Here is a 22,641-nt window from a genome sequence, read left to right on the forward strand (position 1 = left end):
GCAGAGCAAGTATTGGCTGCTGTTTGCCTCAGAAATGTGGATGTGGACTGAGAAGTGGGATGCCCAACTGTTCTGAATACCATCTGTCTCCCTGCATAGTGCTGATCTTTGAGCTGTCAGGAACCTCAGTCTGATTTTTGGGTTATGGCTTGGGCTGGATCACTGCAAGTCCTGTTACACTTCTAAGACAGTACTTGGGATGAGTTCCTTGCTATCTGTTGCTCAGCAGCAATGCACTGAGGGAAGAGGGTAGAGGAAGCCCCAGAGCCCCTTTGAGTGGTTGAACCCTGCTTGGGAAGGGCAGCTTGGGCTCAGACACGCAGTGCTTGCCCTTTTTCCCTCTGGCAGTCAAGCTTATTATGCTTTCTTAGGCAGAAGTGGTTTTGTTGATGATGGGTGTGGAGGGGACGATGAGGATGGATAAGCAACACAATGGAGGCAAGTTGCAGGGAATGAACTGGATAATAAGTTCAGGAGGGAAAACTGGGCATTAATTAACAGAGGAATGAGGAAAATGCTTATTGGGGTGAAAGCTGCAGGAGGCAGCTTTTAAAGACATCCCTTTTCCCATCAAATGAGATGGAATTTCACAGCTCCCTGCTGAGCATCAATGTTTAAAAAAACTATGAAGGAAAGTACATGGTATGACACAGACTGTATTACGTTGTAAATGAAAAACACCTATTACACAGCCGGGCGCTAGCAAATGAACAGCTTTGTTGGCCTTAGAAGTTTCTAGCTGAAACACCAGATTACAGCCCAGACACATGTTCTTCCATGTGTTCAGCCCTCTGCTGATGCAGCAAAACCAAGCTCTGCAGACTGTGCCCTGCTGCTTGGAAGGGGCTGGTTCACCAGCTAAAGAGAGGGGGTGCACATTTTCAACCTGTCCTGCAAAATGAACTTGACCTCCTTATGCTAAAAGTCTGCAGACAGCACACAGTGACACTGAGCTCATGGTTATGTTGGGAACAAACAGGAGGATGAGCTGAAAACAGTGTTTGCGGAAGAAGGACGTGAGGACATGGGAAGACAGATGGCCCTTCCAGAAGGACCTGGCGATGTATCCTGAGCTGCCACTTATAAGAGGTCTCATGAGATGCTAAATGTAAATGTTTTATAGATGAAATGCTTGGAGCTGCAGCAGCATAAGTGGTCTTGTATGTTTTCCTTTTCATTTAGGGCAAGCAGTCTGAAACACATGCCCTACCGCTGACCTCAGCTCTGACCCAGAGGGGCTGTCTCTGCTGAAAAGATGATTCATTCACTCTGCTAGGAGGGCTGAATGAATAGGCAGCGTTCAGTCTGCAGGATGCTTATCACTTGGGATTCCCTCAAAATTTAGGTCTGACATGACTGGGTCAGTAACCACGCGCCTTTGTTCCTACCTCCTTGAACAGAAATGTCTCTTTGCATCCTTCAGTGGTTCCCACAAATCAGGTCGATTTTTATGGCTTGCTAATTATTACTGCTAGACTTCTGCCGGGCTTCAGGATGAAAAGAAGAGAATTGGTGAAAGCTCAGGGCACGAAACTTACAGAATAAATCACTGTCTATCTGGCAGCAAGGAAATCCAGCTATGGCAGCCACTTTAATATAGACATCTGTATAGTGCTGAACTTTGTTTAGGCTTGGAAAGTTTTGCACTGCTCTTGTTGACAGACAGTATTAAGGACAGCCAAAAAAGCTAAAAAGAACTGTCACAAACCAGACCTGGTCTAGAGGTGTGTTAACAGTTATCACGCAGGCAAAGCTATCTGAAAGGACACTAAGGTTTCAAGGTTAGACCCAGAGAGTTTGGCTGTCAAAGAAATCACAGATGATAGCGCTATTGTAGCTGGGTCCCTTGTGCATGTGTCCAAGCTACTGCTAGTTCTGTGAACTTGCTTCATTCTTCCCATTCCCTCCGACTTCCCCATCCCAGACATCAGTGCTTCAGCTTCCCTTTGCCGACAGCAGCCCTCACCCATGGAACCTTGTCCATGATCACTCTCCAGTTGCTTTTTGAACTGCCGTGAGCGTTTATCATGCACAACTTCTTGCAGTAGCTAATTCATTGTAATTCCCTGCAGCAGGAAGAATCACCTCTGCTCATTTGCACAGTGCCTGCCACAGTCAGTCCTGCTTGACTGTTCCTGCACTGTTGCTCCTTGTGGAGAGAGGGATTGTTTGCTTATTCATCTTCCCTTTGCTACATACCTTTATAGAGCACCATCCGATTCCCTTCTTTCTCAGGATGAGGAGCCCAGCCTGTTTAGTCATTCCTTGCACAGAAGCTTCTTTAATCATCCTGATTGCACACTCTGCACTTTTTAGGAGTCGCCTGTGCCTTGTTTGTGATTATACTGCATTCAGACATTCTGATTCAATGTCAGTATTAGTGCTGCTGAAAGACTGCAACAGGAAGAATCCAGGGAAATTCAGAAGCGGCCTCAGTTGTTGTGTGTTAGATCCTAGATTTCTGTCAAGTGAGATCTCAGGAGCACCTGAATGCATAAATGTTTTGTGAATTTTCCATGTCCCTTCTGTGCGTGCCCTATCTCCCCCTGTGCTTTTTGTATCTTGTTGAACATGTAATGGAATTTTCTGCCTGTAGTCCATGGAAGAGCTGCCTCGAGAGAGGTTACTCCCCTTGTCCAGAAGGTGACCTTGAGGGCATCTTCGCTTTTGCTGCCTGGAAGGAACCTGATCTGGATCCTTGTAGGCACCAAGGCACCTGGCTGTGATGGAAACCAGCAGGCCTGGGTTAGCAGGTGGTGACTGTCTGTCGAGAATGTGCAGATGTGACACTGAAACTCAGTGGAGCTTCTTGCCTCTTCATGTAGAGCAGCTCGTGCTGGCCACTGCTTGTGGCGGGAGTCTAGGCTGGATGTTTTGATTGGAGATGGCAAATTCTGGCTCCCCTCCTTCCCCCTGGCTGTCTCTTTATATTAAAATAACACACATTCAGCCCCATGGCTTTGTTTTTTCCAGACTTGTTCCTCAGTTACTAAATTTGTTCATCAGTCACATCTTATCATTCTTGACACACGTTTTCTTCATCCTGCACAACTTTCTTGTCCTTCCCTACTCCTGGCCCTGGGCTTGCTCCTTTGCCTCCCACAGAACTCATTCTTTCTTCCTCTTATCCCAGGAGAGCACCTCTGACTTCACACATCTACGTCAGCCCATTGGCGCAGGGTGGGAAGATACTGGGAGGCAGCAGAACAAGGTTAAAGCCAACCTGTAGCAAGAATCAAGCGATTGCATGCACCCATGGGAACTGGGGGAGGAAACGAGCCTCTGAAATAGGACTTGCTGTCACAGCAAAGGCCTACAGTTAAGATTTCAGAAAGCCTTAATGGCTCAGTGAGTTGATTCCTCTTTACGCGTTAATACTTTAGAACTTCCCACCCTCCTCCTCCCCCCCAAAAAAGGGAACTCAAAATTAAAGAAATCTTTGTAGCTAAAATACAAGCCGAGGCATATAAACTTCTGTTTCTGCTTGAATGCATATCCCAAGGTCTTAACTGAAGTCCTTCCAATGGGAAAAATACCTTTGAAAGCAAGGGCTGCAAACTCAGCTTCTGTGCTTCCAAGTTCCTTCCTACTTGTGTTCTCTCTGCCCTCCATCCCCTGTGCCTGAGCAGAGCGGGGAGTGACTGCTTCATTTCTTTTGTAGGCTGTAGGGTTGGTTGAATTACAGTTTGGCAGGGAAAAGCTATCACATGATAACACTGTATCCCAAATATTGTGATTTCACCCTCCAGAGTCTTTTAAGAGCACAAAAGATTTCTGCGTATTCTCATTTCCAGGTAGTGAAGAGAGTATTTTATTTGCCTGAGTATGAAGTCATGGTCATACAAGTGGGTGGCTGCATGTGGGTGGACAGCATGTTTTTAAGTCATGAGAGTGTATTTAAGTTAAAAGAAGTGTTCTGTTTGTAATATGATTATTAGAAAATAGTTTGAAGAGATGAAATAATCCTACCGCTTTGGTGGGACCGGGGTTTTGCAGCACAGCAGTCGCTGCTCAGGCGTTCTGCAGGAAGGAAGATTCTAGCACTAGCTGCCACATGCCGAGTTTGCTGTGAATAACCTTCCCCTCCATCAGTTTCACAAGCCTTTATCTCCTCGTTTTTGCTTATTTATCTACTGTTAGTGGTTTTGTGCTGCAGGTGAAGGCATTGGCTTCTGTAATGGGTTCCTGGGCCCCTGCCTGTAAGGTTTTCTAACCACAAAACTGAGAAGGAAAGATGCTTAAGGGAATCTGGGTGGAGGGGACTCAGAACAAGCTTTCTGCTGTCCTCTGCTCTTTTTCAGCATGAACAAACAGTGTCTCTGCCAGACAGTAAGATGTTCCCGCTTCCCCTGTGCGTCTGGCACGATTGCCTGGTGTGTCTGAGCATTGTGAGCCAAAGCTCCCTCAGCAATAACCTGCTGCCCCTGACCTGGGGAGAAAACCTTCTTGATGTGATCAAGGGTTGCTCAAACCGTCCTTCCCTTTTACCACTTACATACTTCATTTGCATGTCGGAGTCCAGCTTGTTTGGTTGGGGATTGCTGACAGCATGCCTTTATCTCAGCACATGAAAGGACAGATAAGCTGGGATGGTGGCCGAATTGGGCAGTCCTCCCATGGAGGTGATGCAGTGCCCCTTGCCTGTGGCTGCATGGCCCTGGAGGCTGTGCCAAAGCTGTGCTGCTGAATCTCGCTCGTGGGCTGCTTCTGCTGCGTATGTTTTCAGGAAAGAGCCTGCCTAAAATTGCCTCGAGCCTCCTGCTTACCATTTCTAGCAGCTGACGTGACAGTGCTCCCAAAGATAGCATCCGGGTATTTTCAGAGGTTGTGCTGTAGCAGGGGTGGAATTAGTTTTGGAAGTTAGGTAAGACCTCTGAAAAATCAAAAACGCAAACACGTTTGTAGAGGCAGCATTTTTTTTTCTAATTAAAAGCTCACAGAGTAGAGTTGAGATTGCATGAAAACCTGTCACATTTAATGAAGTCATAGTGAAAGAATGAAGGGATGTGAGAGTAGTTGATGTACGTGGAGAAGGAAGAGCCCCACCAGTGCAGGTAAGGAGCTTGTTCTGGGTGGGTGAGATTGCTGCTCTGTGAGTTTCTGTTCAGAGTTAGCAGTGTGGCACCTCCCTGCTGAACGGACTGGTTCTCATCACAGATTGCAGACCTGTCCTGAACAGAGACTGTGTGAGTCACATATGAGCATCATTAATTACATTCTTCACTACCTAATTTGAGCTGTCATCCATCACTGAGCCTCTCGAGAGAAGAGATGCAACATCACTTCGATTCGTCTTAGCAAGGTCAATGCTGGGAAGAGAGAAATCTTGCAAAATGGCACTCTAGCCTTTTTGTGGGCTGCCTTTCCTGGCACCTCATCCACATCTAAGTATGGTAGTGTGAGCTCAGAGCAAGGGAAGCATGCAGCTGTTAGCCTGTTTAGCAGCCATAACAAGTCCATGTCTAGTTGGCACTACCGAGGGTCAGAAGACAGTGAACTTTAAAATCATCTCCTTAAGCTACTGATTTCAGCTGGCCTTCCAGCTTTTGGAAACTTGTGGTATGTATGGCGAACCTTCTATAAATGCTTCAGTAGCGAAAGGCTATGAAGATACAAATACAGACTTAAATTGTCGAGGCAAGTGTTTGTTTCACTAACTCTTCTTAAAAACTGCAGCGTTGTGCACAATTTAAAATCCAGAGTGACTTGTACTCCTTGGTGTTGGCACCTCTACCAACTGCTCGTGGCTCCTTGGTGCTTCTGCTGTCCTTTGCATGGAGCGGATTTCTTGGCAGTAACTTTTTGCCTTGTTTCTTGCTGCAGATATCACTTATAGTTGTCATGGTGCTGTTGTTATGGTTACATCTCCTTTACCAGCTGAAGTGCCTCTCCTCTCTCCTGCAGGAAGCAATTTTGACTGGTGGTAGATGTTTGTATGTAAGTGTATTTGATGAATGGTAAATTGTGAAAAAATACAGCGTTGTGGATGGAAACTGTTGGAAAGAGGTGGTGTTGGAACAGGAAGGAGTGGGCAGGGATTCACAGAGCTTTTTAACTAGGGCTGAGCCCTACGGTAGATGATGTTTTTGAAGGCAAAAGCTGCTCGTAATGTTTCATAATTGTGAGAGGTACCTGGTTTCGGGTTTCTGACGCCTAGTGAGTTTGTGCAGCCCCTAGGATTGGGTGTGAGGCCATGTGCATGGTGCTGTGGAGGGCAGCACCCCATGGCTAGCTGGCATGGCAGCTCTGCTTTTCTATAGCTTGGGATATTGGTACCTTCCCCAGCAAGGAAGGGCTGTGTCCAGCAGGAGCAGCAGCTGAAAGTTTCCTCCTCATCCCTTTAGCTGTTCCCACTCTGCAGCAGGATGGGTCCAATTGCTGCCAAAAGAAACGCAGGTCAGGCTGTGCTGTGCTGTGCTGCAGAGAGGAGACAGAGCATCCTGTTCAGGGCTGTCTAGCTCACCGGCCAAAATCCTTTTCTTGAAATTTCTTCCTGTTCCATTCATTCCCAGAGCTATAAAAAAAGATAGAAGGCAGGATGAAGCTGTCATGGTTGCATTAGCAGGTGTTCCTCCAGTCTTAGAGACATTCTCATTGCTTAGGAGCTCAGCTTTATGCTTCTGTCGTGTTTTGTCTCACCAAAGCTGCTGCTGTATTTCAGCCATCTTGTACCTTGCTTGGGTATACAGGATTTATTGCTGGGTGTGGAGCAAGGGGCTTGGTCAGGAAGTCGTGTTTCTTCATGTGAATTTGTTCCTATGCTCCATGCCCTCTGACAGACACTCAGCCTGCAGCCCATTATGCATTGGTTACCTCACTCTGCTGGTGGCTATTGAGCCACGAGCTGTGGTTCTGTCAGATCTCATCTGGCTGTGAAATCATCACAGCAGTGTCAGAGATCTTATATACACCCAGAAGCTCCTGCCTTTCTAAAGCCACGTCCATAGTTTCTGATAATCTAACAGGGCTTATTGTTGACTTGGATGGTGCTTGCAATATTTATGAATCCATTTATCACCGTTGTCAGCATCATCAGCTTATCTTTCAATTTTAATGGTAGGCTTTGGTGTGTTTGTTCCTTGGCATCATCAAAGCTAAAGCCATGAAATGTGAATGAAGGAACTCTTAAGTGTGGTTTCTACATTATGAAATCAGTTGGAGATCGGTTTCTAGATTTCAGGGAACTTCTCAAGTGAGGAAACGTGTCAGAAGTGATTTCTCTGTTGTGGATTGAATTTCGTATTTTGGAAGAACTTTCCTTAGACTTGCACTGATTTTAATATTTTATGCTTCTCTGGGTGAGGGTTAGCTATGCCTGGCCTAGTGCACATCACAATTTTGTTACTGAGCTAAGGAAACCCTGGCACATGGTCAGGAGATGGCAGTGAGAGCAGAGTGACTGCCTGGACCCCAGTCCCTCCTCATGCTGTTCCCACCCCACCACAGGAATTCAGGTCGGTCCCCGTATCCCCAGGGAGCACATGGGCAAGGAGGAGCATGGCAGCAGCTCTCTGGCTCCCTGCTCATTCTCTGCAGTGCTGGTGGAGGTCTGCTCGGCTGCTCTGGAGACTGGAGCATCCCTCATTTCAGTGCTGGCAAGGATGCGGTTTGCAGTACATTTTCCTGCCCTTTCTGCAGGGAGCTGCCTTTGTTCTGCCTGTGATCCAGGCACCATCCTTTATTTCTCAACAGTTTTGTAACTCAAGATATGATCAGAAGAATGATTGAAAGGATTTTCTACAAAAAATTCATGGCTATTGACTATTGGTTTGCAGCACAGGAATGGAAGAGCCTTTAAAACCCGAATGCTAATACAAGTGTGCATAGGTGAATGCTGCTTGCATTTTTGACAGACATGAGGTGGTATTTAAGAGGATTGTCTTGCTCTTGTCTAGAAAGAGGGGTCCAGCTGCAATCTAATAACTCGGGCAGCAGGCAAGGAAGAAGTAAATTGTATTTGTTACAAATTACTGGAGAAACCTATTTGTCCTTTATTAAGCTTCAGAGGCAGAGCGATTCCAACTGAGGGAAACTTATAATTCTGTCTTTTAATATGTTCTATTACCAGAGTTATGGTATTGAGCCTTTAAGATCACCTGTGACTTCTGTTAATCTCCTGGCAGCTTGCAGAGCATGACCAAGCACTGTAGGTATGAGGACTAACACGCAGGGTACGTTTGCTGTCTGCCCTCTGATCTGTGTGAGGCACACGGCTCACGTCTGAATGGAATTCAGTTGAGAAAGAATACATGCTAAGTGAAATGCAAGGGTGACATTTGGGGACAGATCTCTTCGTGTGTTTGTGGCATCCAAAATCAGTCCCCTTATTTTCTAATTATCTGGAGATTCCACTTAGAACTGTAGCCCCAGCAGTGTTTGTGACCTACATGTGAAAGCCAAGGCTGAGTTTTTGGTGTGGCAGGAGGTTGCTGCCATTTGCCTAACTTCTGGTTCTTGTTCTTACTGTTATTCAACTGATATTCGACTGCTCTCCTCCCCTTCTCCAGGCAGAGCTGTCAGTGAGGTGTGTTCCCTTGGGACGTTTTAATCCATGCTGCCTGGTACTTGGTACTCAGATGCACTAACCAAATTGGCCTGCTGGCACATGGATCTGAATTAAAGGTTTTCTCTGTTAAGGTATCTACCAGTATGAGCTAGATTACATCCCCCAGGAGAGCAAGGACTTTGCAAAATCCTTCAGTATTGGCCTAATTCTGTTCTCTTAAAAAGTGAAATTCATAGCAAATTCATCCGCTGACATGCCAAGGCAATATTAGTGTAATGCTAAGATGATTCCACAAGATGAACTCAGAAAATATGTAGGACAGCCAGCATGGCAGGATGTCTACATCAGCATTATCTGGAGCTTTGTGCATCTTGCTCTCAAAGCGAGTTACTGTGGGTGGTTTGTTGCCTGTTGAGTTCAAAGCGGTTGGGCTGCGTTCAGCCCAGCCAACTCAGCAGGAGCCTCTGTCACATAGAGGGGCATTTGGGTTAGCAAATACATGTCTGCAAAAAGAGGAGGTAACTGCAAAGTTGAACTGCAGATTTACCATGAGATTTGTCCGTCTGTCTCAATTCCAAGTTGTTTAAGCTTTTTCTTTCTCACTACAGCTCCCAAATGTCTGAAAAGGAAGAGGGAATTAGTTTTTACAGCCGTTTCTACTACAAGCTATTAGCTTAGAAGGCAGGATGTCCAGTTCAGATCCACAAGGCTAGCCCCAGTGCACCGTGTGAGTTACAAGGATGTGAATTGAAGGGCTGTGGAGTGTCTCGTCACTGCAGCTGCTGGCAGCTGTGGTGGAGCACAGGCACTCCAGCCAGCCCTCCTGTGGCCTGCGATCTCCAGGTTGTTTTAACTGGGGTGATGTGACGTTCTGAAAGGGCTGCCTGTTCCTTCATTCCTCATGTTTTTTGAAAACCTTTATTGCAGCTGATGCAAAAGGAAAGAAAATCATAGTGGAAAGGGGAAATATACTTCCCTAAGTACCGTGTTTCCCTACATTGCTCAAGCTATTCCAGATTTCTTCTCTTTACATACGTAATGCTTCTTGAATACTGCCATAATATTTGTCCATTCTTGCTGTTTCTCTGTCAATTTTTAAATTGCCTGATTAATTGAAGCCTGTGGTATGCTAATTAAATGACAGAAAAACAGCTAACCTGGTGGTAAGAGGCACACCTGTGTGTGCTGTCTGTGAACCTGGGCTGTATGGCAGATGCTCACTGCTGAACTGCTGAGCACAAAGATGCATTGTGTGACTCACTTGCACTGTTTCTGCTACCATTATAAACTCTGAGGGCACTTGATGAATAACAGGGAGTCAAGAATGAATTCATCCATGTTTCACTCTGTAACCATCTATTATAAATACTGAGCCAAATTCTGCCTCCAGATACACAGCTCTCATTGAAGCCTGCCCACTGTATTTATTTTTAAAGATAAAAGCACTTCTGTTAGTTTCACAGAGGACTTCTGTGACACGGTCCATTGTAAAGATGTGAATATCCTTCCTCAAGAGCTCGCAGTGGGGCGGGGAGCGTCTGCCTGGAACAGGGCACTTGAGAGATAACAGCCTTTGAGCTGTGATGGTGGGATAACAACCATTGCCTCCATCCAAATGAGTTTTAGGAGCACGTTTTGCCATGCTCGTGCCTTACTCCCTAAGGAGGCAATGGGTTTCTCTCATGTAACCCTGGGCTGAGCTGCAAAATGCACTGCACTGGTGAAGAGAAAGCTGAGCTGGGTTTAGGTTGTTTGGTTGGTTTGTTTTCTGAGCTTCTTCGAAGGATGAAGATGGAAGTCTTGCCTTGTATTCCCAGAGTAGGCTTTGTTCAGCCCTCGGAGCATGTTAATGGTGGCTAGCAGGGGCACATCTCAGGGTCACCAAGCTCTGTGTCGTTGCTCAGCCCGCTGTTTTTGTTGCAGCTCAAAGGAACATTGGGTTAGAATTTTTACCTGCTCCTGCAGTCTCTGTGCAGTCAGTTATCCCTGGGGGAATGGTGCTGGTGGGGGTAGGAACAGGGCTGCACCTACCAGAGCAGCAGGGCCCCTCCTTTTTGGGGTGGAATTATTGTTTGTGTCACATATTTATTGTGAATGAAATCTCATATTCATGATTCACCATGACTTTTTAATTTAAAGCAACTCTGAAAGCCATTGTATCTGATCAGAAGGGGGTTGAGTTATCAATTGTGAATAATTGTCAGTCAAGCAATGATAGTCTTTCATTGTGTTTAGATGCTTTCTGCAAACTGACCTGGCTCCTTGGAAACTGTTGTTCCTTTGTGATAAGTTTCTTGATTCAGTGCCCTCAGAACATATGCACTGTGCAGTTCTCTGCCTTCTTCTCTAGACTGCTCAGCCTTTTGTGACACGTGGCTGCTTGACTGCATTCAGCTGATTGCTTTTAGATGCTTTTTTTTCTTTCAGGAAGAAAGAACTGCAAGGCCTGCTGGATTTCACTTCACTGTTGCTTAGGTCAAGCCTTTCTTTCCCTAGATTCACCTTAATATCAAAACACAGATTACTGTATGCTGCCTTCCTAGGCTACCTACTGGGCTGTTTTTCCACGAGGCACAGCCCTAGCCTGGGGCTCATACAGTGGCTTCTTTTTCTGTCATGGGCTAATTAACAGGAGTGGAGTACATGTGAAGTAGCAAATAATGGTTAGTTTTGTTTATGTATAAATACTGATAGTCATTGGAGAATGCAAATGACTCTGTGGGAAACAAATGTCTCCCACACACTATTTTGGACAGAAAGGGAATGAGTGTGATTGCTCACCCAGCTGCATGCAAGAGGGATGCACACAGGTTCAGGCAGTTGGGGAACCCAGTGCATGTTCTCAAGTGTTGTTTCTGTCATGGCTCACAGCAGGCCGCACGTACCATAGAGGAGGAATCCTGTGGCTGAAGAGCTCCCTGCTCTGCAAAAGCCAAGTTCACAACTGCAACAAAAATGTTAACAGTGGCTTCACATCTTTAAACTGTTATTGCATTCCCCCTGTCACCCAGGAAGATGTCACTGAGTTCTGATGGCAATTCTCATCTCATTAATTGGGTCAACATTTCACTGTATTTAACGAGTTAAAATCAGATTAACAGAAGAGCAACCTGTGCTAATAATTGCAAGGCACTTGGGAGCCAGGGTGGATTTGACCCATAACTTCGATCGCTCGTGGTTCCTTTTGGTTTCCAAGCAAGTTCACTCACAGCTGGGCCAGGCAAGAGGACACTTGTTCATTTAAGCCGTCTCTCCTTTGCAGGACGCTAGTTTCTGGTACCAACCCTGAGCTGTGCCTGCTGGCTGACTGTTGTCCGGGCATAGTCGTCCACTTGGCTCTGATCTCTCCTGCTAATGTCGTTACAGGACAAGTGGTGAAGGAGAGTAGAAATGGCAGAGGATAGGAAAGATGAAGCCAAGGCACCGCACTGGACTTCGGGTCAGCTAACAGAGGCTGCTTCGCACCCACACTCACCTGAAATTAAGGAACAGAGCAGCGCGGGTGCCGGACTGGTCAGAAGTGCCAATGGGTTTCCCTACCAAGAGGGCGAGGAGCCTGGGCTGGGCAGCCGGGAGCAGCCGGGGACGTATGCTCGCAGCAAAGAGAATGGAATCAATGGAGAGCTGTCGGCAGGGGACAGAGAGACAGCAGGTAACGTGCCGTGGTGCTCTGCAGCTGAGCCAGGGCTTTGCTGCCCGTGGGAGGACATGTGCTGGGGATGGGCTAGGGCAGAGAAGATGCTCGGGCCTGGCGGCAGGAAACCGCTCAGCTCTTGTGCATTGATACACCTTGTTCTCTTGTGTGCACGCACAAAGGATGGTCTCTGCTGTTACTGCTCACGAGTAATAACACCTTCTGTATGTCCACCAGCTATGTGCAGAATAACGCACCGCTCAGCCTGGCCATAAATACTGCAATTCAGAGTCAGCATTTACTGGCCGTTCCCTAGGCAGGTTTCGCAGGATGCCCGCTGGGGTTTTGTCTATTTGTAAACTGTGTTAGGGCTTTAGCATTCTGCTTGTTATGGGGAGCTGGGGGGAGGAAGTGTGAGTGTGTAAAAATGAAATATGCAAAGCAAGTTTCCTGCTTTAGAAATAAACGCTAATTCACTCTGTGCAGATTTCCCTCCTTAAATCCCAGATGCGCAGTGCATTGGGAATGTCTCTTGTACCTACAGTAGTGCCCTCGGTGCATCCATCCATGCATGCTAAAGAGATCTTTCTAGCAATGTTTGTTGGCTGTTGTCAGCACTTTGAGATACTATCCGTAATTTCTCAGCAGCAGGAGAATCTTAAGGCTCTCAGACCCTAAAGTCATTTCATAAGCAATTCTAGTGGAAATGAATATCTGCTAAAAGAAAACAGGTTTGGATTTTAAGAGTCTCTTCTTTTGCATAGCCGAAATGAGAAAGCCAGCAATAAAAGAAATCCCATGTAAGCATTCAGGTGAACACGTTATTGGTAACTGTTTGCAATGATGATAACAAGATCTCTTTCCTTCATTTTATCCTAACTTTGAACTGTTCTTAGCCAGCAAATATGCAGGAGCAGTCATACAGGACTTGAGAGGTAAGATGCTGCAGTTGTTACAGATGGGCTTGAGCTGTGGGAAGATTGAAAGCGATTTTTCCTTGGCCACTGATTTTTCACAGAACGTTCTGCAGGCACACCCATCCGTATGGAGAAGTACTGATTACAGAAGGAAGGGGATTGGCCTTTTCTTTATAAAAGGAGAAGTACTCTTCTCAGGTGCTCTTAAGCTGAGGCAATGTGTGGGGGACCTGATTGTTTAATTGAGGAATTAGGAGCTAATGAGCGAGAGGAAACAGGGATCCAGTGCTGCCCATCACTGGGTGTTGTTGTAGTGTGTTTTTACTTTGCTTTCTGAGGTGAAGGATGAAACAGCAAAACAGACCAGAATGAGGCAGCAGGACTGCAGAAACGCACTTGCCAAGAGAGCAAGGCTGCTGTCTTGGTGCAAAGTTTCTTTGATCACCGCTTTGTGGCCTCATTTCCTCCTCCCCTGCTTTTTCTCACTATCTGCTTAGATTGCAAGATCTCTGGTGTGGGGACTTACTGTCAATCCATACAGTTACTGCTAAGGAGTCTTATTATAGCTTACTTCATGGCGTCTTTATCCTTGAACACCAAAAAAGTCCCTAAAACTGCTTGCATTCACGCATGAATTTCTGGTTCTCTGGAAATTCATGTCCTTGAGCTCTGACTTAGAGGACTGTCAGTGCAACATAAAACACACTAGGATACAGAAAATATATATATTTTTAATCATTTCGCTCTTTTTAAAGGCCAGACCTGTCAGCAGTTCAGGGCAGTGGCAGAAACAGAAAGGGTCATGTGTTGCCAAAGCCACACTGGTATTTGCAAGTGGGATATACAGCATCATAAAGCAAGTTTGATTCAGAATTTGATCTTGAATCAGGATTGCTGTTTGCCACCAACCTCAGCCATCTTTGCAGTGTTGGCTTGTAAACTGTTACTGCTGTGGGGTACTGTCAGATAGGGTTTTTAAATGTCACTGTGATACACATAATTACCAGTTATGCAAATCATGTAATCACTTGTAGTAGCTTGCTGACTCCAAACAGATGAGGAGAAAATGCACAGGAAGCCAAGGTCAACTGAGATAATTAAGCTGAACTGTGGGTTTGTGTGGATTTACAGGAGTTTCATTTTCTCTGATGTAAATCCAGAACCATAACCTAGGCTTCTGTGGCATCTCAGCCTTCGTGTCTGAGTCCATAAATCTCCTCCAGCAGCAACAGCAAGCTCATTGGAAGTGGAATACAGGTATAAGCAGGGCATTTCCCTGCTGATCAGAGTCTGGCTGTGTTTTGAGGCATTTCATCTGAGGAAGCTCCCCTGCTCTGAGTGGCCCACCAGCAAGTGCCTCACTGCCCTGGGGGCATTGCAGAGCACCACAGTGGCCATTCGCAGGGCTTGTGCTGTACAGTCTGTGGTAAGGGCAGGGTTAGAGTTAGTCACAAGGGCACAGGCACCTTTGCTAATGCTGATGTGGTGCTGAGTGGTGGTGGTGGCAGAGGAGATTACAGTTCTTGCTAAAATGCATTCGATCCATCACTGCAAGTGACGTTTTTAGGTTGGCACAGTTAAAATTTACCTTCCTATTTGTGTGTAGCTTCTCTTGGCATCTGTCTAGGAGTTACTGAGTCTGACCTCAATTTTGGAATCCTCTGAATTTAGCTGCTGCTCTGCCTTTGATCGGTCTGGCTCTGTATCTCGCTGGTAATGGTTGCATTATGAAGGCACATCAATGCCCTCCTTTCAGACACCCAATGGGAGCGGGGACTGTGCCCTGTGTGTGGGCAGGGCGGCCTCAGGGCCTGGGCTGGCATCCTCTGAAGTTGAAGCCAATATATGTGAGATAAGAGGCCCAGTTTATTGGCATAACGCATAGGAAGCAGTTATGGGTGTGATATAAAGAGGAATGGTAAAGCAGCTATTCCTTTTTATTGTGCGTGTGAGTATATATATGTTTTCATATTGAGGTTGTCCTGGCCACCCAGCTCTACCAACCACAAGACCCACGCTGCTCCTAAGGAGTTCCTGAAGACACCTTGCCTTTGGGCAGCATGCAGCTCCCTGCTTAGTTTTAATATGCTCTCCCTGATCCCTCCGTGTTCATACTCACCTCCCATACACATCTTCAGTGTCTTCAGTGAGCATTTTGGAAGTCTTAATGGTGGGGGATGAGAGCTGTAGCTCTCGTCAAGCCAAACGTTTTCATGTCATGTGAGATATGTACTGCAAACGAGGCACTGATAGCGTAATCTTCTGAAGCTCGCTGTGATAGGGAAAGCTTTGGATTGAACCGTGGTAGATCACAGGATGTGTTTGACCTGTAACAAAAAAGTGAGTGTGGCAGCCTTTTCTTTGCTTGCTGAAAAGTCCTGGTCAGCCAATCAGAAGGAAGCAGTGAGGAGCAGTAGATGCACTTCACCAGTGTTTGGGAACTAGCAATTCAAAGCTGTCCATCATATTTGACTTGCAAGGAGCATCAAGCTGCAAAGGTTTGTTTTTCTACACTTAAAATGCATTTCTTGTTCTTCTCATTAGTGAAATGACTAATCTGTCAAATTTATATGATTAGGGGCTGTATTGTGAAGCATCTTCTACAGTGTATCTTCAAGTACAGTGACTCAGCTAACTGAATGCTTTCTTCATTATACATCAAATGCAGGCTTAGTATTGGAGGGGGTTTGGATTACCCACACAGCTATCTGATTTTTTTCTTTGGACAGATTAAAGGAAAGCATTCCTATTATCAGAGTGTCAGGACAGTGGCTCTGTCCTCATGTCAGTCGTCTTTAAGGACAGTAACACATCCTGCCAGAGTAACAGAGCCCTTCATGTGTTGGCAGAGTACCCAGACTGCGTGGGATGCAAAAGGACTGCTGGGGAACTGTAGCAGGCTTCATGACACAGCACAGAGAACCAGGCTGAGTGCTCACACATTGTTTTTCAGAGCTATTGTGTCATTGGAATGGTGGATGTGGTGGAGGCTGGGCCAGATAAATGAGAGACGGTCGTTTCTGGAGGCTGAGGAGAGCAAGAGGTTGGTGTGTGTTTGTAAGTGAAACAGGAAGAGAGCCCTAGGCCTCTGAAGAGGAATGAAGAAGTGGCAGCACTGAAGGAAGGCTGGGGAGGGTGCAGACTCTGTGTGGTGAGAGTGAGAACAGATGTGAGCAGAGCTGGTGAGATGTAAGGTGTGTGAGAGCGTGGCAGGGACAGGAGGTGGCAGGGAGAGAAGAAAGAGTTGAAGACAAGGACAATGGAAAGTGCTTCAATTTTATCAGTTATCCTGAGCCAGCACATCCTTTGTGTAACAGCAGATATTACCCTAGAGAAGAGGAGGTTCAGACAATGTGCAATGGCACAGTCCATACAGAACAACCAAGAGGAGGAGCAGGAAGGGGTAATTCATGTTCCAGCCCTTGGTGTAGTTTATCTAAGTTCAGCCATTTGTTTTAGGCTTTGTTGAGCAGACTAAATGAGCATCTGCAACAAATCTGTTCCTGTGACCAACTGCTCCTTAAGTAAGTATATTTAAATAAGCTGCAGAGAATGTCAGCCTGAAAAACTGCCCTGCCGTAGTCAGTGAACAGATGAGCAGAGATGCTAAATTCCCTGTTAGGTTGGCTGTGCAAAAGAGTCATGGTGAAGGTCAGGATTATGCATGTTTCAGCTGCCTGCAGTGCAGCAGAGAAACAGTCTGTATGCTACCATCTTTCATAGCCTCCATCGGTCCTCACAACTGCTGCACTGTCAGAAAGTCCCTGTGACACGTACTGCTGCTGGCTCAGGGCACTGAGCCCACCAGAGCTGGGTGCAGGATTGCAGCACGGTGGGTGGAGGCAGCAAGCACAACAGCCTCTCTGTGTAACTGTGCCATGCGATTCACTGCTTTGCTTTGTGATGTGTTCATTTTTTTTTTTTTTTTTTTTTTTTTTTGTTATTTCATCTTCTTTTCCTTTGTTTTCCCTTTCTAAGATACAAGCTGTAATACTCAAACGACACTGCCACTGCCAGTAAACATATAAACAGACCTTTGTACGGAGGCCTTTTAGTCTTTCTTCCCAACAACACCGCTTTGACAGAGTTCTTTTTGTTCACCCTTTGGCACTGGCTGTCCTGCTGCTGCCCAAGTCCTTCAGGAGACCCCACGAGCCCCCGACCTCCTGGTCCCAAAAGCTGCCTCCCGGCCTCTGTGTCAGATGTTTTTAGCAACAAGCACATCTTGAGCAACACAAACAAAATGCATAGCAGGATGCAAAATCAGAGATGTTGATGGTTGAATGCAAGTACCGTGCTTGTCGCATTTCAGTTGTTTGTTTGTTGTTGGTTTTTTTTTTGCAAAGCTTGAAGAATGGCTGCCATGGGAAAGAAGCTGTTAATTAGGTATTTTGATCTCACATCCTTTGCCCAGGAAATGTGACAGTAATTACTGTGCACCATCACCTTTATCTGTTGAGAGACAGGAAAACATAGCTGGCTTCTTAAACTTTTTTCCTTCATGTTAGGAGTAACACAAGTGTCATTTTCTGGGGCACGTTATTGGAATATTTCAGGCATTCATGCTATGTTGCTGAAGAGAACACAGGCAGAGGCAGCAGAGGCTCTTTGTGACACTCTTAAAAGATGTTTTTTTTACCATTCTCTGTTAAGCTTGCTGTGGAGATTCTCCTCAGATGTTCGTTTTCTCCACAGAGAACCAGGATTGAGGCCAGAGGAACTCTTGTCTTTCCAATGCATGCCCCAGCTTCTCCCTGACTGTGGATATTCAGTAGCTACTGCAGAGATGCTCGCTGTTGTCTCTGAAGGCTCTTCTGTGCCTTTGCACTGCTGCTCACTAACTCCACTAGGGCACCCCATTTTCTCCAGCTGTAACCTCTCTGAGGGGTTGGCTCTGCTCTTCTGCCTCCACTTGGGACTTCAGAGATCAGTTGGGCATTGACTGAAGTGCAGTGGTTGCAGTGGAGGGGCTGGTCCCAGCTGTGGGCAGTGACACCCAGGGAAGCTCAGCCTCCAGTCTCCTGCATTCCCAAAGCTCCTCTGAAAATGTCAGCCTCTGGTTCAGGTTTATGTGTGAAAGCTGTCTTAAGCCAGATACAGAAACACCATTAAGTCAGCTGCTGCATCTGTGCTGCATCAGAGTCAAATCTAGCTAAGAGGAGGCATCAACCAGCTATGTCCTTTGTTCTCCCTGTTGTTTCTGACGCACTTTGGTGTTTTCTAGTTAGGCCATGAGCATCCTAAGAGGGAACCGCATGAGCAACTGTGCTTCCTTCAGCAGTGGGAGCCAAACGTCAGTGCTGGGTTGGCTTGGCAACCAGTGCTTGCGATCAGTAGCAGCCTTTGAGAGGTACAGGGCGCATCACAGCCATGCAGTGGAGCAGCAGCTGAAATGACATTGTTCCAGCTGCACTGCTCGGGCTGTGTTTCACTAGTGCTGCTCCTGAAGGTGCCTTTTAAAACAGTTGGAGGCACGCTTCAGGGGCTGCATTGCCAGGGTAACTGTGGATGGTTGAAGGTCCCATCAGGATACGCTTCTTGGGAGAAAAGGTGCCAAAGGAGGTTGGTGGCAGGGCCAGGGTGGGTGATGCTACCTTGTGCAGTGGTGAGGCCATGACCTCTGGAGTCAGCCCAGCTCTGTCCTGCACAGAGGCAGGGCTTGGTAGCTCTTCTCTAAGTCCAAAGGGAAGCTGTGAGGGTGTCTGTTACCACAGTGGAAGCCTGGGGTACCTGCAGGAGCACCGAGTAGCATTTGGCTGTGGGCAGTCTTTGTGACCGCAGCTGGATGATGGTATCGCCGTAGGCTGTGGCAACACATGATTTTCCTTTCCAAATTTGCTCTGAGAGCAGGACAGTTGGAAGGAATGCTCATTAACAAACAAGTAAGCCTTGTTCTGGAGAGACACGGCCCCTCTTGTTTCAGGCAGAGCTGAAGTGCCAACTTCCTCTCTTGCAAAGGAAGCAGCGGTTCTCAGGCAGCAGTTGGTGGGTGGACATTGTTGCCTTATTTTGAGCCCCTCACTCTGTGCAGGCGATTGTCAGCCTGCAGGGTCTTGCACACGATGCACAGGAGCTAAGGTCGTTATTCCTCTCACACACATGCTTTACTATTCCCTTCCTCCCACTTTGTCTGTGGCTCAGTGCTTTGCCTGGCCTGGCTCACCACAGCCCCAGTGGCCGGGCATCCCTCGTTGCCCCTGCGGGCAGCAGTGGCCCAGCCTTGGCGGAGGGGAGGCAGGTACCAACACATCATTTACAGAAGTATGAGGCATGCAAAGTCTGCTGCCACTACTGCAGGAGTGCCAGGTCTTGCTGGCTCCTTTTTTCTGCGTTGCCATGCCAACTGGTCCCTGTGCTGAGTGAGATCTCTCTTTAAGCTCCGCTGAGAGAAAGTCTGTAGCCTGGGAGCTTAGTTAGCATTCAGGAGTGCACAGCCTCTCTGTAAAGGTTCTGAGCCACAGCCAGACTGTCTGACAAAGGAAAGGAGCATTTTTCTTTCTTGTTTTCTCTTTTCTTCCAGTATTTGCTTCTCAAGGTTAAGGGATATGAGTAGATGGGGAGAGAGTCTGTGAGCACCATGCAGTGGGGTCTCACTGAGGCACAACTTCCATGGAAATGGAAAGGAAATACTACTTCAGGGTGTATTTGTGGTGCAAGATGTATCCATGTAAGAATCGTGTATATACATGCGCAAATGTCTCGGTTCAGTTAACCCCAATTTTAATACCCTGTATTAAAATGGGGTGGCAAAGGCAATCTGGGCTTTAGTTCAAGCATGGAGTTGAAATGAAAGATTAGAAGGAAGCTGGGGATAAACACCCCATCTTTGTCTTCCCTGCTGATTTAAGCTGTGAGGTGAAAATACAGAGCAAATCATCTCTTCTCATGCAACATGCACACCCCAGGTTAGGACAGCAGAACCAGCAGTTTGTGCTAGTGCTTTAGCTTGGGTTGTTCCTGTTATGCACAGTTGCTACTGCTCACATTAAATCATAAAGATGATTAATACAGGTTTGCTTGCCTTTGCCAACTGAAAGGATGGAAATCAGCCTAATGAGGCTAGCTTTAGATGGTAAGTGAGCACCAATAATCCATCACCTCTCCGCCCCAGCTGTGAAAAGGTTGGTCTGGAAATTCAAAGCAAGATTCAAAGTGAGTGGGCTGTGAACTGGTTCTGACTCTGTCACTTGTTCCTTGGGTGATACTGAGCAAAACACTGACATTTTCCTGGGCTATTTTGCAGACTGACTGCAGAGCAGAACCAGTGGTGCCTGGAAAGCTCATTTTGAGTTATGGTTTGGAAATGCAGTCTTGTTCTGGCAGTTTTGTTGTTATTGAGACATTGCTTATGGCATGCAAAAGTGCAGGAAATTCAAGGCACCCCAACCGTATAGACAAGATCGTGGGCCCTTCTGTGCATGGAAAATACTTGAACTTGAATTGCATTCAGTATATGGAAAATAACTATGGTGTATCATCGTCTCCAAGGCAGGTAAATCTGCTAACTGCTTTCCAGCGAGTCGTTTTCACTCAGGATAGATCAAATACTTCACAGAAATCAAATTCACTTAGAGACAACGTACGCTTTGGGGAGATGAAAATAAACCCCAGATATCTCACTTTTTTTGTTCGTATTTCTTTCCTTGAGACCAACTCACAGCAGCACACAGCTGATTTGGCACAGCTCCCAGCAACCTGCGCAGCCTGCAGCTTCTTTGCAGCCTCCTTCCATGCCACTGTGCAGCTGGCAGGTTAGAGGCATAGCACAGAGGTGCAGAAGTGCTGCTGCTGTATGGGTGCACCAGTCCTGACTTAGCAGAGCTGCTTTCGTCTCTGTTTTCGAGAGTAGGGAGCAACTTCAGCTGGGGCTGTTGTCTTTCACCCCAAATCAAGGGTTTCTTCCAAATCCAGGGCAAATGCAACTTGTGCAGGTTGTTGGTGAGCTGTGAAGGCAGCTGATCCTTTGCTGCTTTCTCTTCCTTTTGCTGCCAGGCTTTCTATTTCAGAATATACAGTCCTTTCAAACAACTGCTCTTTCAGCTCTTTCTTTTTCTCACTCACCCTCTTTTCTCACTAACATTGCCTCTGGCATTTTATTCCCACATTCTCTCTTTGTATTCCCGTTTTAATCCCAACCACCCCATGCTGCCCCTCTCTGGCCTGGAATTTCCACAGCCATCACTCCTTTTCTGTGCACTTGGGCTCTTTCTCTGCACACAGACGTCTCCAGTGGCTGCAGTAACCTGGAGCCTGCTCTCAGCTGTCCCTACAGCACCACAGCCAGGGATGTGCACGTTCTGGGTACCCAAAGACAGGAAAGGTAGAAGTTAGTTCAGAAGGTGCACTGAGTGCCTGCGTTCCTGTGTATCTGTGCTCCTCCTGTGTGTATCTGTGCACCTCCTGTGTGTATCTGTGCACCTCCTGTGTGTATCTGTGCACCTCCTGTGTGTAGGAATAGGTGCACGTTTCTCTTTCCTCATCCCTTTGTGCAGTGATTGGTGCGTAGCTTCCAAGGGTGCGCAGGCAGAGGACAGGAGAAGATGTGAGTGGTGATGGGTTGGAGATGCCTGCTTGGAGGAAGCATTGCACACATTCATCTGTGAGCACACAAGCGCTGCTCTTCACAGTTGGCGAGGGAGAGACACTGGTCTGCATACAGGTGGGGCCAAGCTGCTGGTGCAGGGCAGGGCTGGCTGGTTACCAGGGGGTGACCAGCAGCATGAACCCTAGGGTGAAAAGGGCACCATGTCGCTGTGTTCTGTGTGTTATCAGCTCCCCTAATGGCATGAATCAGAACTGTTGCATTGACAGAGTGGTCTTCAGTCACAATGGACCAGGCAAAATTGGAAATTCTACTCAGCTCATGCAGGACTTGTTATTTTAATCTTCAGCAGTGCTCATACTTTGTTGGTGTTTGTTTTGTTTGTTTGCTCTTCTATTTTAAAGATTACAGAAAACATTGTAAAAGCAATGTTTTAATTAATTAAAAAATTAAAATTAATTAAAATTTAATTAATGTTTTCATACTTTAAAAAGGAGCTAAAAACAAACTATAGGAGACATGACCTCCTGCTCTAAGTAGCATAAGTGCTCATAAGTGCATTGACTTCTGTGAGTTGTTCTCCCATTTATGTTAAAAGCAAATCAGCTCTTAAAAGTGTGCTGATTTAAAACGTCAGCATGTACTGAAGTCCAAAACAAACATTGATTTAAAAACTAATTACCTTTATGTGTATTTACTCACACTCAAAGGATTAAGTATCTGGTTCTGTGGTGATTTCTTCCTGCACAAGTTCTAAAGGGTTCATTTTTAGTGAAAAATAAATATAGCTGCTATTTCTGTCCACTGCTGCTTTTTGGGTGATGCCAAGTCCTGGGAAAAGCGATGAGGCCTCACTGCAATGCCCTGGCCAAGGGTCTTGCATTGGCTGCTTTGGTTTTGCACGTCAGCTGTAATTGCATAGCTGATGTGTCGGACAGAACAGAAGCCATTCACTTTTCCCACCTTTGGCTTGGCTGGGAAGTGCTGATGGCAGTAAATGTTTTCTTCGTGACAGTAAACCGAAGGAGATACTGCTGAGGGA

At 46.5% G+C, this 22,641-nt stretch overlaps 1 protein-coding gene across 41 annotated transcripts in view; it reads left to right on the forward strand.

The window, feature by feature from the left end:
• The window catches only part of MAP2 (microtubule associated protein 2), a 192,535-nt gene that overhangs the window by 117,538 nt on the left and 52,356 nt on the right, over nucleotides 1-22,641 (forward strand). For all 41 annotated transcript variants that reach the window (XM_048953526.1, XM_048953528.1, XM_048953523.1 and 38 more), the window contains one exon: nucleotides 11,873-12,158. In XM_048953526.1, the coding sequence (XP_048809483.1) occupies nucleotides 11,897-12,158 (262 nt within the window). In that variant the 5' untranslated portion in view covers nucleotides 11,873-11,896. The remainder of the gene's footprint in view (nucleotides 1-11,872; nucleotides 12,159-22,641) is intronic.

The sequence above is a fragment of the Lagopus muta genome, chromosome 8, assembly GCF_023343835.1.
Source record: "Lagopus muta isolate bLagMut1 chromosome 8, bLagMut1 primary, whole genome shotgun sequence".
Classification (NCBI taxonomy): domain Eukaryota; kingdom Metazoa; phylum Chordata; class Aves; order Galliformes; family Phasianidae; genus Lagopus; species Lagopus muta.